General features: G+C 37.9%; 1 protein-coding gene across 10 annotated transcripts in view; it reads right to left on the bottom strand.

The window, feature by feature from the left end:
• Positions 1–17,280, bottom strand: part of Ptk2 (protein tyrosine kinase 2) — a 190,499-nt gene that overhangs the window by 145,989 nt on the left and 27,230 nt on the right. For 3 of the 10 annotated variants that reach the window (XM_026782708.1, XM_026782709.1, XM_026782710.1), the window contains exons 1-2: positions 16,896–17,229; positions 11,160–11,380 (exon numbers count right to left, since the gene is read on the bottom strand). In XM_026782708.1, coding sequence (XP_026638509.1) covers positions 11,160–11,380; positions 16,896–16,995 — 321 coding nt within the window. In that variant the 5' untranslated portion in view covers positions 16,996–17,229. Of the gene's footprint in view, positions 1–11,159; positions 11,381–16,895; positions 17,230–17,280 lie in introns of those variants that run through there. The other 7 variants (XM_013348931.2, XM_013348934.2, XM_013348936.2 and 4 more) reach the window with 4 other exon arrangements.

The raw sequence follows: 17,280 nt of genomic DNA, 5'->3' as shown, positions 1-17,280 counted from the left end.
ACACATTCTAGCCACTGGAGTGTTTCCCATGCTAATAGGAATGTTAATTTTAAAGAGGTCAACAAATCCTATGATCTAATGGTACCCTTTCCACCAATAAGCAGACAATATTAACTAATTAGTGGTCAGCTAACTATAAACACCATTTGGCAAATCACACAAATTTACTTATTTATAATTACAGGTTCAAATAATACCAGCCATTCACAAGTGGCTTGTGAAGCATACTGAATCCCAAATGTGATCTATGGATTTACAAAAGTTCTATACATCACTTACAAGTTTAATGTGCTTTCACTGTGGCAGAACAATACTCAATGGCTAAACAGTATTTTCTCACCAGGCTTCACTTTGGATTCAAAGGTCTGGTATACTTCACCCAACCTGCCCACAACACCAGGAAGCTAAAGAAGGAGGTTTGTAGGTCAACATAACAGCTCACTTTCTTTTCAACCATAAACTAGAAAGGAAGGAAGCCTGTCAGAGAGGCTCAGCTCTGCACAGGCATAGAATGGCCAAAGTAATCTTGGGCATAAAGAAAAGAAGCCCGTTTTTGCTTAGACAATAGTGATGATTCCTTGTTCTAGCAAAGTCCTCTAGAAGTGCAGGTACCTGCAGAAGCCAGAAGATGGAGCTGGATTCATTAGCTAGAGTTAAATGTGACTGTGAACCAATAGTCTTTTGGCCAGAGCTGTACACTCTTAACCTTTAGGCCATCTGTTTAGCCCTGTTATTAGAGTTTATTTTATTTTTAGTTATGCATACTGTGTGAGCTTAGGGATGTGTATGTGCAAGTGGCCATGAAGGCCAGAACAGAACATTGGAATCCCAGAAGCTGAAATCTTCTAAAGAATAGCAAACTCTCTTTAACAGTTAAGCACCTCTTTAGCCCTGTTGTTTGAATTTTGAAGCCAGACACTGGCTCTTCCCCACTACCCATGAAAGTCCTAGATGGCATCTTCTACTAAAAAGCGGTTACATTTACATTAAAAAGTCTTGGTTAGCCTAGCAACCTAGCTAGGTCTTCTGGATACTGCACTGTAGCTTCTAGGTCAGCACTTGCTGCTTCACTAACTCTTCTAACAGAGATTTTGCTTTTCTTAAACTTCATGAACCAACCTCTGCTACTTGAAAACTGTTCTAAAGTGGCTTCTCCTCTCTCAACCTTCACAAGATCTGGATAGGACTTTGTCTTAAGGGAATATTATTATTGGTTTGAGCTTCTATCCAGAATGCTCGAATTTTCTCCTTATTAACAATAAACCACATCATTGTTGTAGCACTCTTGTGTTAACTGGAAAAAGACTTTGACTCCTAGGGTTTTCCTTTGTAATGACACCATAGCATTGTCTAACTCTAGAGGTCTAACTTTTGTACTGTCTTGGCTTTCCATGTGCCTTCCTCACAAAGGTTAAGCATTTCTAGCTTTAGATTATAAATGAGAAATACAAGTCTTCATTTCACTTGTACCCCTGGAGACCACTGATGACTAGCATAATTTCAACAATATTACATCTCAAGGAACAGGGAGTGTAGAGAAAAGAGGTGGTATGTGACTAAGGTGAAGGAGTCAGCGCATACATATAACTTATTTATTTTGCTTTCTTATACAGGTATGATTTGTAGATCCCCAAAACAATTTAAATAAACATCTGTCAGTATTCTGTTTTGCATGGGTAAATGGAAAATTTTTAGATTTTAGCTAAAGCAGCAGGGTCAATCAGCTTCTAGTGAACTGATTGTCCTCTGATTCACAAAAGCCTAAAATCCATGCTAGAGTGACCCTAATTCTTCCACCAAGGGTGCCAAATGTTGTCTATTTTGTGTGGGTCCATGGAAGAAAAAGGATCACTCTAGGATGAATTTAAGTTTAGCAAAAACAGCAGGGATGGGGGAGAGTCTTCTGTTTTGAGTTGTTTTCATTGGTTAAATAAAGAAACTGCCTTGGCCCTTTGATAGGACAGAAAATTAGATAGGCGGAGTAAACAGAACAGAATGCTGGGAGAAAGGTACCAAGTCAGGCAGTCACCATGATTCTCCCACTCCAGTCAGATGCAGGTTAAGATCTTTCCTGGTAAGCCAGCTCGTGGTGCTATACAGAATATTGGAAATGGGTTAGATCAATATGTAAGAGCTAGCCAATAAGAGGTTAAAACTAATGGGCCAAGCAGTGTTTAAAAGAATACAGTTTCTGTGTAATTATTTTGGGTAAAGCTAGCCAGGTGGCGGGAAGCAGCCCCGCCACCATCACAACACAGCAGGGGAATCAGCAACTAGTAAACTGATGGTCCTTGGCTTTGTAAAATGCTTTTTTATTGTTACCTAATTTACTCCTGTAGTAAGCATTTTCCACATATCAAAACCTTTTATCTAGCCCAGCAGTGGTGGTGCCTGCCTTTAATCTCAGGAGACAGAAGTAGATGGATCTCTGTGAGTTCAAGGCCAGCCTGATCTATAGATCTTCCAGGATAGGCTTGAAAACTACAGGGAGAAACCTTGTCAGGGTAGAAGGGCGGGCAGAGCGGGAAGGGCAGGATTTTTGGCCTAGAGAGATGGCTCAGAGGTTAATAGCACTGGCTGCTCTTCCAGGGTCCTGAGATCAATTCCCGGAAACCACATGGTGGCTCGCAGCCATCTATAATAAGATATAGTGCCCTCTTCTGTTCTGCATGAATACATGCAGGCAAAACACTGCACACATAATAAATAAACAAATAAATCATAAAAAAAGGAAAAAAGGCCTCTTATCTGGAGTTGTTTGAAGGAACCATTTGCCTAAGCAATTCCCAGCCATGAGACCTCCTGGTTTTCTAGGTCCTCTCATAATTAAGTTATTTATTGTTTAAGGCTTAGGGTCCTTCAGTAAGGACTCAGATAAGAAATAAACACTTCAAACAAAAGACAACAGTCACAAAAAGTAGTTTAAAGCATAGGTGCTAACACTTTGGAATTCAAGCCAGATGCAATGTCTCCACAAGATCTCTCAGTACACATCACAAATCAACAGAAATCATCACAACATATAAAACAGAAAAAAAAAGTCTGAAATATCTTAAGAATTATTGAAAGGTGGCACAAAGAAATGAGGAGCACACTTGCTACTGGGGAAAATGGCACCAACAAAAACTCCATCCAGGGCTGACATATCCTTTTTTATCTGCTTTTTGTCTTTTTTGTTTGTGGGCAGCATGATTACACAGAAAGCACAAAAATCAAAGTACTATGAAGGGAAGTACAGTCAGCAGAATTATGGATGGAAATTTAAACCAAGAGGAGGTAAGAGTAGAGCAAGATCATGACTAAACCCTTAAGAAAATGTAAAGACTCAGAGCTGGAAAGGCGGCTCAGTGCTTAAGAGCATTGGTTGCTCTTACAGAAGACCCATATTCCATTCTCAGCACTCACATGGCAGCTCACAACTATCTGTACCGACAGTTCCAAGGTATCTGACTCCCTCACACAGATATGAATGTGGACAAAACACCAATGCACATTAAAAAAAAATCAGAAATTGTGAATACTTAAGACAGGTACAAAAAAGACTGGAGTAACAAGTCTTTTCTGGGCTCACTTTGTTCATACTCATTTTACCACATAAAAATTCTTCCAAGAATGCCTGTACTGCAGAACCGTAGTGGGACAGAACCAATTACCTAGGACAGAGAGCTAATAATCTCTGCCGGGAGCAGAAGCCAGGAGCAAATCCAGTCCCCGGGAGCCAACCCAATCCAGGGACACTGGCTGATCAGGACTGAGTCAGCGACCAGATATGGAGTCACAGATCTCTACCAGAACAGGTCCAACTCCAAGGCAGGGACTTCTGCAGGGGGGGAAACCAGACCAGGATTTACAGAAACAGGGCAAAGCCAGAAACCTAGGCCAAAGTAGGCCTGAGACAGCAAACTGTAAGGGAGCATAGCAAAGCACAGGAGCGCTGAGCTATCTCCAGGAACATCAAGTAACCAACGGGGTAACTAGAACTGTGACACTGACTGTACCACGAGGAACAACCATCTGAGCTTTGGATTCACTGCACATAGAAGATTATTCAACAGAATCTCAGACAGCCCCAACCACATCTATTAGAGGAAAAGAGGAACAGAAAAGGTAAGATCACATGCTACACCACAAAGAGCAACACAATACCAGTAAAACTTAAAGACCCTACAACAGCAAGACCTGAACAACCAAACATGGATGAACCAGAAGAAAATGATCTAAAAAATAATTTCAAGAGAATGTTTGAAATTCTTAAAGATGAAATGAGAAATTCCCTTAAAGAAATGAAAGAAAACACAAACAAAAAATTGGAAGACATAAGGAAATCACTTAAAGAAAAGCAAGAAAAAGTAATCAAACAGATGAAAGAAAATATTCAGGACTTGAAAATTGAAATAGGAAGAATAAAGAAAACACAAGCCAAAGGAATTGTAGGAACAGAAATCATGAGAAAAAGATCAGGAACCACAAATGCAAGCATGAACAGCAGAATACAAGAGATGGAAGAGAGAATCTCAAGCGCTGAAGATACAATAGAGGAAATAGACTCATCAGTTAAAGAAACCATTAAATCTAACAAAAGCTTAACCGAGAATATCCAGAAAATATAGGACACCGTGAACAGACCAAATCTTAGAATAATAGGTATACAAGAAGTTCAACTCAAAGGCACAGAAAATTTATTTAACAAAATTATAGAAGAAAACTTCCCTAACCTAAAGAAATATATGCCTATGAAGATACAAGAAGCTTACAGAACACCAAATAGACTGGATCCAAAATAAAAAGTCCTCTCACCATATAACAAAACACTAAATATACAGAGTAAAGAGAAAATATTAAGAACTGCAAAGGAAAAGGTCCAAGTAACATATAAAGGTAGACCTATCAGAATTATACTGACTTCTCATTGGAGACAATGAAAGCCAGAAGGTCGTGGTCAAGTGTTATGCAGACATTAAGAGACCCTGGATGCCAGCACAGACTAATATACCCAGGAAAACTGTCAGCTACCATAGAAGGACAAAACAAGATATTCCATGACAACTCTAGATTTCACCAATACCTAGCCACAAACCCAGCCCTACACAAAATACTAGAAAGGGGGGCTGGAGAGATGGATCAGTGAGTAAGAGCACTGACTGCTCTTTCAGAGGTCCTGAATTCAATTCCCAGCAACCACATGGTGGCTCATAACTACCTATAATGAGATGTGGTGCCCTCTTCTTGCCTACAGGCAGGATACTGTATAAATAAATAAATAAATCTTAAAAAAAAATACTAGAAGGAAAACTCCAACCCAAAGAAGATGGCTACACCATCAAAAACACAGTTGATGATCTCATAACAGCAAATCCCGAAGGGAAAAAAAAATGCACAAATTAACACCACTAATGATGAAAACTAAATTAACAGGAGACAGCAATCACTGGTCATTAATATCCCTTAATGTAAATAAATGGACTCAACTCACCTATAAAAAAACACAGGCCAAAAGACTGTAAATGAAAACAGAATCCATCCTTCTTCTGCATACAAGAAACACATCTCAACCTCAAAGACGGAAACTGTCTCAGAGTAAAGGGTTGGAAAAAGTATACCAATCAAATGGACCTAAGAAACAAGCAGGTGTAACTATCCTAATATCTAACAAAATAGACTTCAAGCTAAAATCAGTCAAAAGAGACAGAGAAGGTCATTTCATATTAGTCAAAGGAAAAATCCATCAAGAGGAAATTTCAATACTGAACATCTATGCCCAAATACAAGGCACTCTCATATGTGAAAGAAACACTTCTAACGCTTAAATCATACATTAAACCCCACACAATAATAGTGGGAGACTTCAACTCCCCTCTCACCACAGGAGAGGTCAATCAGACAAAAAATGAACAGAGAAATAAGAAAACTAACAGATGTTATGACTCAAAGAGACTTAACAGACATCCATAAAATATTCCATCCAAACAGAAAAGAATATAACTTCTCAGCACCTCATGGAACCTTCTCAAAAATTGACCACATAGTAACAAAAAAAAAAAACCTCAACAAATACAAAAAAATTGGAATAACCTTATCATATCACCATGCTTTAAAACTAGAAGTCAACAGCAATACCAATTCCAGAAAGCCCACGAACACATGAAAATTAAACAAGGCTCATCTGAATCATCAATGGGTCAAAGAAGAAATAAAGGGGGAAATTAAAGACTTCCTAAAATTCAATGAAAATGACCACACAACATACCCAAATTTATGGGACACAATGAAAGCAGTGTTAAGAGGAACGTTCATAGCACTAAATGCCTACATAAAGAAGCTGGAAAAATCCCACACTAGTGAATTAACAGAACATTTGAAAACTTTAGAATAAAAAGAAGCAAACTCACCCAAGAGAATTAGTCGGCAGGAAATAATCAAATTGAGAGCTGAAATCAACAAAATAGAAACAAAGAAAATAATACAAAGAATCAATGAGACAAAGAGTTGGTTCTTCGAGAAAATCAACAAAACAGACAAACCTTTATCCAAACTAACCAAAAGGCAGAGAGAGAATATCCAAATTAACAAAATCAGAAATAAAAAGGAGGACATAATAACAGACACAGAGGATCATCAGGTCATATTTTGAAAACCTGTACTCCACAAAACTTGGAAAACTTAAAGGAAATGGACAACTGTCTGGATAAATATCACTTACCAAAATTAAATCAAGACCAGATAAGCAAATTAAACAGACCTATAACTGCTGAAGAAATAAAAACAGTCATCAAAAGTCTCCCAACCACAAAAAGCCCAAGGACCAGATAGTTTCAGCTCAGAATTCTACAAGACTTTCAAAGAACTAATACCAATACTCCTCAAATTATTCCACACAACAGAAACAGAGGGAACATTGCCAAACTCTTTTTATAAGGCTACAATTAACCCTGATACCCAAATCACAGGAAGACAATACTAAGAAAGAGAATTACAGACCAATCACACTCAGGAACATTGATGCAAAAATACTAAATAAAATACTAGCAAATCGAATCCAAGAACATCAGAACCATCATCCACCATGACCAAGTAGGCTTCATCCCACAGATGCAGCGATGGTTCAACATACGAAAATCTGTCAACGTAATCCACCATATAAACAAGCTGAAAAATAAAAATCACATGATCATCTCATTAGATGCTGAAAAAGCATTTGACAAGATACAACATCCCTTCATGATAAAGGTCTTGGAGAGAGCAGGGATACAAGGAACATACCTAAACACAATTAAGGCAATCTACAGTAAGCCAACAGCCAACATCAAACTAAATGGAGAGAAACTTCCAGCTATTCCACTAAAATCAAGAACTAGACAAGGTTGTCCACTCTCTCCATACCTATTCAATATAGTTCTTGAGGTCCTAGCTAGAGCAAATAAGACACCAAAGAGAGATCAAGGGGATACAAATTGGAAAAGAAGTCAAACTCTCACTATTTGCTGATGATATGATAGTTTACATAAGTGATCTCCAAAATTCTACCAAAGAACTTCTACAACTCGTAAACACTTTCAGCCACGTAGCAGGATACAAGATTAACTCAAAAAATCAGTAGCCTTCCTGTATACAGATGATAAAAGGGCTGGGGAAAAAAATCAGAGAATCAACACCCTTCACAATAGCCACAAATAGAATAATAAAATATCTCAGAGTAACTCTAACTAAACAAGTGGAAGACTTGTATGACAAGAACTTTAAATCTTTGAAGAAAGAAATTGAAGACACCAGAAGGTGGAAAGACCTCCCTTGCTCTTGGGTAGGCAGAATTAATATAGTAAAAATGGCAATCTTACCGAAAGCAATCTACAATTTCAATGTGATGTCCATCAAAATCCCTGCAAAATTCTTCAAAGACCTCGAAAGAATGGTACTCAACTTAATTTGGAAAAGGAAAATCCCAGGATAGCCAAAATAATCCTGTACAATAAAAGAACTTCTGTAGGCATCACAATCCCTGACTTCAAACTCTACTACAAAGCTACAGTACTGAAAACAGCCTGTTACTGGCATAAGAACAGACAGGAGGACCAATGGAACCAAATAGAAAACCCGGATATCAATCTACACATCTTCGAACACCTGATATTTGATAAAAAAAAAAAAAAAGCAAAATATCAAATAGAAAAAGAAAGCATATTTAAAAAGTGGTGCTGGCATAACTGGATATCAACATGTAGAAGAATGAAAATAGACCCATATCTATCATCATGAACAAAACTCAAGTCCAAATGGATCAAAGACCTCAACATAAAGCCAGCCACACTGAACCTTATAGAAGAGAAAGTGAGAAGTACACTTGAATGCATTGGCACAGGAGACTACTTCCTAAATATAACCCCAGCAGCACAGACACTGAGAGAAACAATTAATAAATGGGACCTCCTGAAACTAAAAAGCTTCTGTAAAGCAAAGGACATGGCCAACAAGACAAAACAGCCTACAAAATGGGAAAAGATCTTCACTAACCCCACATCAGACAGAGGTCTGATCTCCAAAATATACAAAGAACTCAAGAAATTGGTCACCAAAAGAACACAAAATCAAATTTAAAAAATGGAGTACAGACCTAAACAGAGAGCTCTCAACACAGGAATCTAAAATGGCTGAAAGACACTTAAGGAAACGTTCAACATCTTTAGTCATCAGAGAAATGCAAATCAAAACAACTCTGAGATTCCATCTTACATCTGTAAGAATGACCAAGATCAAAAGCACTTATGACAACTTATGCTGGAGAGGTTGTGGGGAAAAGGGAACATTTCTGCACTGCTGGTGGGAATGAAAGCTGGTACAACCCCTTTTGATGTCAGTGTGGCAATTTCTCAGAAAATTAGGAAACAACCTTCCTCAAGACCCAGTAATAGCACTTTTGGGTATATATCCAAAGGCTGCTCAATCGTGCCACAAGGACATGTGCTCAACTCTGTTCATAGTAGCTTTGTTTGTCATAGTGAGAACCTGGAAACAACCAAAATGCCCCTCGATCGAAGAATGGATAAGAAAAATGTAGTACATTAACACGATGGAGTACTACACAGCAGAGAAAAGTAATGACAGCTTGAATTTTGCCAGAAAATGGATGGAACTAGAAAACATTATTTTGAGTGAGGTAACCCAGACACAGAAAAGACAATTATCACATGTACTCACTTATAGGTGGTCTTTAAACACAAAGCAAAGAAAGCCAGCCTACAAACCACAATCCCAGAGAACTTAGACAACAATGCAGACACTAAGAGAGACTTACATAGATTTAATCGATATGGGAAGTAGAAAGTATAAAAAGACAAGATCTCCTGAGTAAATTGGGAACACTGGGACCTTGGGAGAAGGTTAAAGGGGGGAGGGGGGAGGAAAGGAGGGGAGCAGAAAAAAATGTAGAGCTCAATAAATATCAATAAAAAAATATTTAAAAAATGTATATGCTATCTGCTAACAGGGCTCCTGAGTTGTTTAAGTCTGAACAAAACAGAGTGTCAGAGTACACAACAATCATGGTTGGAAACATAGCTTATACTTAACCTCAGTTAACATTTGGGCACTCATACATACAGCAAATGCCCATGTACCCCTCTCAAAGATCAGATCATACCACCAGGAGACAAGAGGCTTCATCATACTGAGGTGCTACACAAAAATCTGAAAATGGTCTTCAAGATAGAGAAAACTACTTCAACTCCATATCCCTGAATTGAGTACTTCCCACATACTCCTTTTAATAATTAATCCATCTATATAGTCCATCAATACAGTGATTTTACAGAGGTAACGGAAAAGTATAACTGACAAAAGAATTTAGCTTTAAATCAAATCAATATATTTGAATAAAACAGAAAAGTAATCTAAATTAACTGATTATGGTTAAAAAGAAAAAAGGAGAAGACTTATCTAAGCAAACCTTGCCATTAAAAATGTCTGTCTCTAAGACATTTGAATACAAATAAAAGGAGAGCTGAGAAGCTGAATGCTTCTTCAATACCTCACCATAGTAAATGCCTCCTGGGAACCCACACCAACTCCATTTTCTGAAATCCTTATACTACCTGTTTATACCTAACTTTCAGAAACACTCTCCCCTTTGCCTTGCCTGTCTCCTCCTAAGTCTGAAGTACTAGCTCCCCTTACAAACCTGGGAACCTTTGCAGTACTAGCTTCTCCATTTGGGTTGGTGGGCCCACCTTTAAGCTTCCCAGCACCCAGACAGCCTGCAGGGGAGTATTCTACACTTTGCCACATCTCTACCCTACAGATTTTATGCTATAAAGGCAAAAGCTTCTAAAGAGGCTTTGCTATGGTTACTGCCTTCTACTATGGTTAGGGATACTTCTAGGAGGTGGGACTAATAAGAGATCTATAGATAGCTAGAATATCCTTGAGGGGGGCTAAAGTCTCTTCTTCCTGACTCAGAGATGGAGCAGTTTGCACCAGGTAGCTCCTACTATGTTATGTGGCCTTGCCAGAAAGCTGAAAGCAACAGGACTACTTTCATTACTAGAATCTCAAAATAGGAGCCAAAATTAACCTTAACTGATTCAGAAATTTCATTACAGTGATACAAAGCTGGCTAATATAGACCTTTTAGATTCTTACAACATAACACAGTGTTTAAAAACATCATATAATCAATGGTTCTTTTTTTTTTTTAAGGAAATTACTCTACCTGAAGATATGGGAGCATGCCTAAATTAACAACACCTAGAAAAATGATTTTATTTTACTAGATCAGAAGTTTTCTTAATTGCATTGGTTCTTTGTACCTTTCCAAAGGCTAAAATAATTAACTGGGAAAACAAATAAATTGCAGTACATGATTAAAATGTGATTTCGTGACTATTATCTAAGAAAACAGTAGTCATATATTCGCAATGTCCTCCCTGCCAAGTGCTGGGGAAGCAAACCCAAGGCCTCATACTATTAGGCAAATGCTCTAACATTGACCACCTCTATCCCTAGCTCTTGGGTGCATATCAGAAAGAAAAGGTTAATGTCTCTGTAACATGGGAAGTACTAAGACATTAAATAAAAACTATTTCATCTTTTTTTTTTTTTGTGGGGAAGGGGGTCGTATGCCACTGAAACATAACTACTTTAAAATGTCATGAAAAAGACATACTTACCCTGACATCAGTAGCATCTCCATGCCTGATAATACTGGCCCAGGTGGTTGGCTCACTACTATTTTCAAAGTAATGAAAGACCTTTAATACTCGCTCCATTGCACCAGGGGACCGTTCCATGCCAGTACCCAGGTGAGTCTTAGAACTTGGTGTATGATTCAAGTTTGGGTCAAGATAAGCAGCTGCCATTCTTTTGCTAGATGCTAGGTATCTGTCATATTCTGTTGAGGGAGAAAAAATGAAATAAGATTTTTCAGTGTACATGAGTAGCAATTACAATCTGACAATTATGTTACCAACACTTTCTTCTAGTCTCCATTCTATATTCCATGCACAAAGTACTTAAGTTGAATAGGAACTTAGCAACCCCACAAAATCACTGCGCTCTCTACACCCAGGGCCTGATATAAGAGAACAACCTTAAATGCCAGCTTTAAAAAAATAAAAAATATGTTAAAGGACCTGATTCCTATCTAACAATGTCAAAATTTCATTGGCTTAATTAAAATAAGATAATGTTAATACCCCTTCCTTTCTTTAAATCTACTTTTCATTTGTAAGAATACATCACTACAAAGGCAAAGGTGCCAATCTGCTGCCTACTTTCAAGAATTTACTTCAAAGTTTTTTTTCTTTACTTCAAATAATACTAATAATTTCAAATACAGACAAAACTATAGCTAACATATTTAACACTAACCACTTTCTTCCTGAAATCAAACAAAGACACTTCCTCCTACCACTTCCCCACAGTGGAAACAAATATTGATAATGAGCCGGGGGAAAAGAACGTGATGAAGACATACTAATGCCCACTACAATATTATGTGAGGGGTTGCTGTAATGTTCTCAACAGAAAAGAGGGGGGAGAGCACAATAGTCTTCCTGTTAAAACATAAGAGGCAATATCCACTGCTTAACACACCAGAGAGGACACAGCCATGTTTCCTAGGGGAGGACTACTCTTCTCATTCAGCTATTTTTAAGGAAAATTTTATTAGAATTGATCTGCACCTTAGATTATTTCATCTCATGCCAGACAAGTGAGAAAGTCAGGGGAAAAGCCAGAGTTCTGGTACTCTCTTCCAGGACACACTGCCATCCCATCAAGACTCTTTGTCATGCAATCTGTTGGGCATTTCCTTCTCCACCTTTTCCTTCTCTACCTAGAATAAAAATCCTCTCAGGTGGGCCTACCTAACAAGGTACTTCAGACTGTTTCAGACCCCAACCCAGATGTAACGTTTCATATCTTCTATCAATTCAGGGAGTAGAAATCTGTGCCTTTTTACTCCTTAGCATCAGCCAAATATTGACAAGTACATTCAGCAACTTGTAAAATGATTGATTAATTTAGGAGAAAATACTTGAAGGCAGAAGACATGTTCTTAACGTGCAAACATTAGACAAGGTTAACAATTCCATTAGGATCTTATAATCTTCCCATTTAGGCATGCATAGAGTATGATGATTAACATTCACACCTGAGTCAGATCCCCACAGTTCAGAACCTGACTCTGCTTTCTGTGACCTAAGTAACCATTGCCAAGTTATTTGGCTTCAGTGCCTTAAAATCTCTTCTGCAAAACTGGAATGCTTACTATCTCAGAGACCTTTATGAGAAATGAATGGAGCCTTACACATGAACTCATGTGCATGTACAAGTTCAGCCCACACATGACATTTAGTACCTGAGGAACAAAGTTTACATGTTACAAGAGGCACAGCTCTCTCAAAAATGCTACCTTTTAGGCTGCAGAGATGGATAGCTCAGAGTTAAAAGCACAATCTACTCTTGAACTTTCTGTTCTTCCAGAGAACAAAGGTTCAATTCCACGCACCTACATGGAGCCTCACAACTGTCTGTAACACTAGTTCCAGGAGATCTAAGACCTGGCACTTCAAGGGCAGCAGGCATACATGTGCCTCAGACACATACATGCAGACAAAACATTCATACACAAAATAAAATAAAAATTATTTTTTTTTTTTTTTAGAAAATGCTGCGAGGCAGTAGTCACACACACCTTAAAGCCCAGCATTTATGAGGCAGAGGCAGGTAGATATCTGTGAGTTCCAGGACAACATGAGCTCTTAACACAGAGAAACCATGTCTTGAACACCCCCCACAAAAAAAAAAGAGAAAATGCTAACAAAGATAACGTAGAAAAGAATCATGAGAAATATTTAGTGAAATACTCAGATAAGTATAAAAGAACTCACAGTAACTGAAGAACAAAGCCATGCCATATACATGCATACATCCATCAGCTACCAACTCTACAGGCTGCTATGCTAAATTCTACACATACACTTTTATTTTCAGAAGAAAACCATACACAAATACAGCAAAATTAGAGCAGTCAATTTGACAAGTATTAAAACTAGGTTCATCCAAATACAATATAATATAAGCAAAGGAATGTTAGCTTTTGAAGAGCCCTTAAAATAAAACTTATTCTATACAGAATACATTAACAAATACTAAAATAACACCCTTTTTGCCTAGTATTTACTGGGCAGAAAAAAAAATCTCACATTATCCCAGACGATGTTAAGTCTACTAAGGGAGACAGAAATCAGACAAGGTAACTGTGAAATGATTTATCACAGTATATAATGTGCCAAAGAAGTGCAAGCTCTGGTAGGAACCCTGGAGAGGATCTGGCTAGGTTGAGGGATGAGAACTCATTTAAGGGGTATCCTTATGGTAAATAGGACTAGGGGAGTCACTGAATGGAAGGGCGGTTCTACTGGTGGCATCAGCATATACAGAAGGTCTGAGAGGGAGCTTTCCCAATGTGCAAAACCAACGTGATTACACTGCTAATGAGCAAGACAATAGCTCAGAGATGGAGAATACAAGAGAGAAAGGATAAAGTGAGATCTGTGGGGCACAGTAAGAATGTGGTGCTTGATCCAAATCTAGTAAGTCACTGAAAAAACATCATGAAAATATCAGATTTCTGTTTTTACAAAATTATTCCAACAGGTATGTGAAGGATGAACAAACATGTATGGACACAGCAAGAGCAGACATAACAGAGACATAAATCGATTAACTCAAGACATACACTGTATATAGAACAATCAGAATAAAATTATGAACTTATTGTGCATGGAAGGGAAAGTCAAAGAAGCATTCTGGATCTAAAGCATGAATAAGTGCATGGGAGCCCAATGTATACTAAGATGGGGAAGATTCAGGACAGCTAAGAGTCCCAAGAAGCACTGCCATTTTAGTATAACAGAGAAGGGAAGATGTACTGCACAGATGGATAGATGGATAAACAGATAAAATTTAAAATTTGAATGCAGAGTAAGTGTGACTTCAACTGCATAAGTCAGAAGAGGAGAAAAATTAAAGAAACCAGAAAACATACTTTTTCCTAAAAACCAAACTATCACTATGATATTTGCAGTCTTTTTTTCCCCAAAATGATGGAACAATGTATAACTGATAATTAGAAAACCCCAGAAGTAGAGTTTTCCCAACCCAACACTTTGCAACCAAATGTTCTGAGAATATTTTCTCTTAGTATTCTTAATTATGCCTAGAAAATCACAATGTGGGTACATACCTTTCTTAAATATTTTTAAACATAATCTTCTTGGGTGATTCTTCACACCAAATTAAACAATATACTAACTATTAAAGAATAGACCCCCAAGTATTAAGTAAGGGTACCTTGAAGATCCACTTCAAAGTATACAAATATAGGTCTGTTCTACTATTTTTAGCCTGTCCTGGTAAGAATCTTATGTCTTTTTAAAACTAGGACACTGCTATGTGTTTTGAGGTTAATGTGACTAGTTGAAACAAATACACGGTTTAGTATGTCCATTTGCAGGCTGAGATTTGTATATTCTTTGGCTCTGAGGTTTTAACTTTGTCTACATACTTTAACTGTTACACTTGAAATAACCAAGTCAGCTAATTACTAACAACTAGCATCGTTGTGCTTATCATGAACAGTATTAACATGAATGGGGACAGGTGTCTCAGGAGAGAAAGTAAAACAAGCAGTCAGAGAGGAAATTTAAAGACAGCTGCACTGGACAATCACTGCAAAAGCATATGCTCAATTGAAGAGGACAAGGTGACAAGCTCCTCCACTTGAACCACCAGACTATCCAAGAGAGGAGAAGGCTGTTGGCGCTGCACATAGAGATGGGGCCCACTGTGCCCCTTGATGTGTCCTATTTCCCATCCACTGCTTTAAAAGCTCTGCTCCCCTCATCCAGTCTGTCATCTACCAAAAGGTACATTTTAAGTTAAAAAATCAGCTATTTGTATTTCTCTAATTAGTCTGCAAACACTTGAAAAGCATGTTGCTTTGATCAATTTCTTTGTGCTGAGCTAAAACACTACTATCTTTTTTCTGTTAAAAGTTCTCATTTCTAAGGCCAATGTAGGTATGTAAGTAGAAAATCCAGTTGCTAACATCCCATTGGTCTAGGTCTTTAGCTCTTGGCTAGCTACAGTCTGGAGGGCTTTACTACTGATGCTCAGCACCATCATATTATAGAGATAGCATTCTGGACACAACCTACAAATGCTTCAGAAAGGCTGAGCTCTGCCTCAATTATGCTCATTTGCATTACATAGTCCTCATGCCACAAAACTACAGCAGTAAGAGGTCAATGTCCTTTAAAATTTAAGAGCTTCAATTTAACTGGATGAAGTCTTTACTCTGAGTACCTATGTATGATAAAAGTGATGGGGACTTTATTCAGATACTAAAACAGTTCAAATATTGCAGGCTTTGGTGCAAAAGCCTAAAAAGGAACGAATAAGCAATAGAGACAACTCAACCAATGAAAAACAATCTGGAAAACGGAAGTGTGATCCTAACACATCCTAATCTAGAGATACTAATATTAATATCTTTAGCCTAAAATTTAAACTGAATAAGCCTGTAATTTATTCATCAAAGTGCAGCTCTTGCCCAAGTGTAGGTTCCTCCTTTTGAAAGCCTTCCTAAATAGATTAACACAGTACCTAAAGACACTCTTCACATAGTGACAATATTTTTATGAAATTATTAAGTATGTTAATGGCTTAAATATTCACCACTATGCTAAGCAAAACAATTTCTAGTTGAATTTGTCTGTCTTGAGTTATGCACAAATTTTTACAGCTTCTTTAACTTAACTATGCTTTCTAAATGCTAGCTTGAATGCTGGAATGAAGATGCCCTACTTCATATTTATATTTCTGCATAAAAACAAATTCTCACACTGAAGTAGAAAATTCTTCACTCACAGTATTTTTGACCTGTGGTAATATTCTCAAAATAACAAGAGCTTCAAGCTAAATATACAAGGCATATAGACAATAAAGGAAATCCACTTTAAAACAACTAAGCCCACAATACCCTTTTCTCCTCTTATCCTATAGTTAAAACTAATCATTTTGTTCTTTAAAAGCCTCTATGGCACAGAAGAGATAAGTGTCCTGAGTAAAATGAAAAGGCAAAAATAAATGGCACACAGGACAAGCACAGAAAAATGATTTAGATCGCTTAAGATTATTTCCATACAAACGTTTCATTTTCTCCTTCCAAAGTCGCCTAACTGGTTTTATGCACCAGCTGTAAACCTATACCACATCTTTTTTTTCCTCAAATGTAATTGTAACTCTAAGTTCTAAAAGAACTATTATCTTGCTGTTTTTTAGTACAAAAGCATGAACTGACATAAGCACACACTAAACAGATCTTTAAGTTGTTATACCTTTAGCCCAACACACTGGAAATGGACTACAGCCGCTTTTCTCCATACAGACAGCACCTGTAGGTCTCAGGGCCTCTTGGCCTGCCCGCTCCAACAACATACACCCAATCCTATCAAGATCAAGCCAGGAGTCCGCACACAAAGTCCCAGTTCATCGCTCCGACAGCATTTGCTTGGATCCAAAGCAAGACTAAGTAAGCTTCCCCTGTGCTCCTTTTCAGAGCCTGAAGCACGGTTTGAGAGGTGCTCCTTCTGTAACAGTTTCCAGCAGCTCCACGGTGGCCTCTCAGTTACCGAATCTTCTTCCGCAATCTGAAACACAGACCATCCTGGCCAGATTAAGCCACTGAACAGAATAAAACCAGCTAGTCATGCGACCCTATGG

Source organism: Microtus ochrogaster, chromosome 15 (assembly GCF_000317375.1).
Source record: "Microtus ochrogaster isolate Prairie Vole_2 chromosome 15, MicOch1.0, whole genome shotgun sequence".
NCBI lineage: Eukaryota > Metazoa > Chordata > Mammalia > Rodentia > Cricetidae > Microtus > Microtus ochrogaster.
The sequence above is the reverse complement of the archived record's forward strand: the minus strand, read 5'-3'. Positions and strand labels throughout refer to the sequence as shown.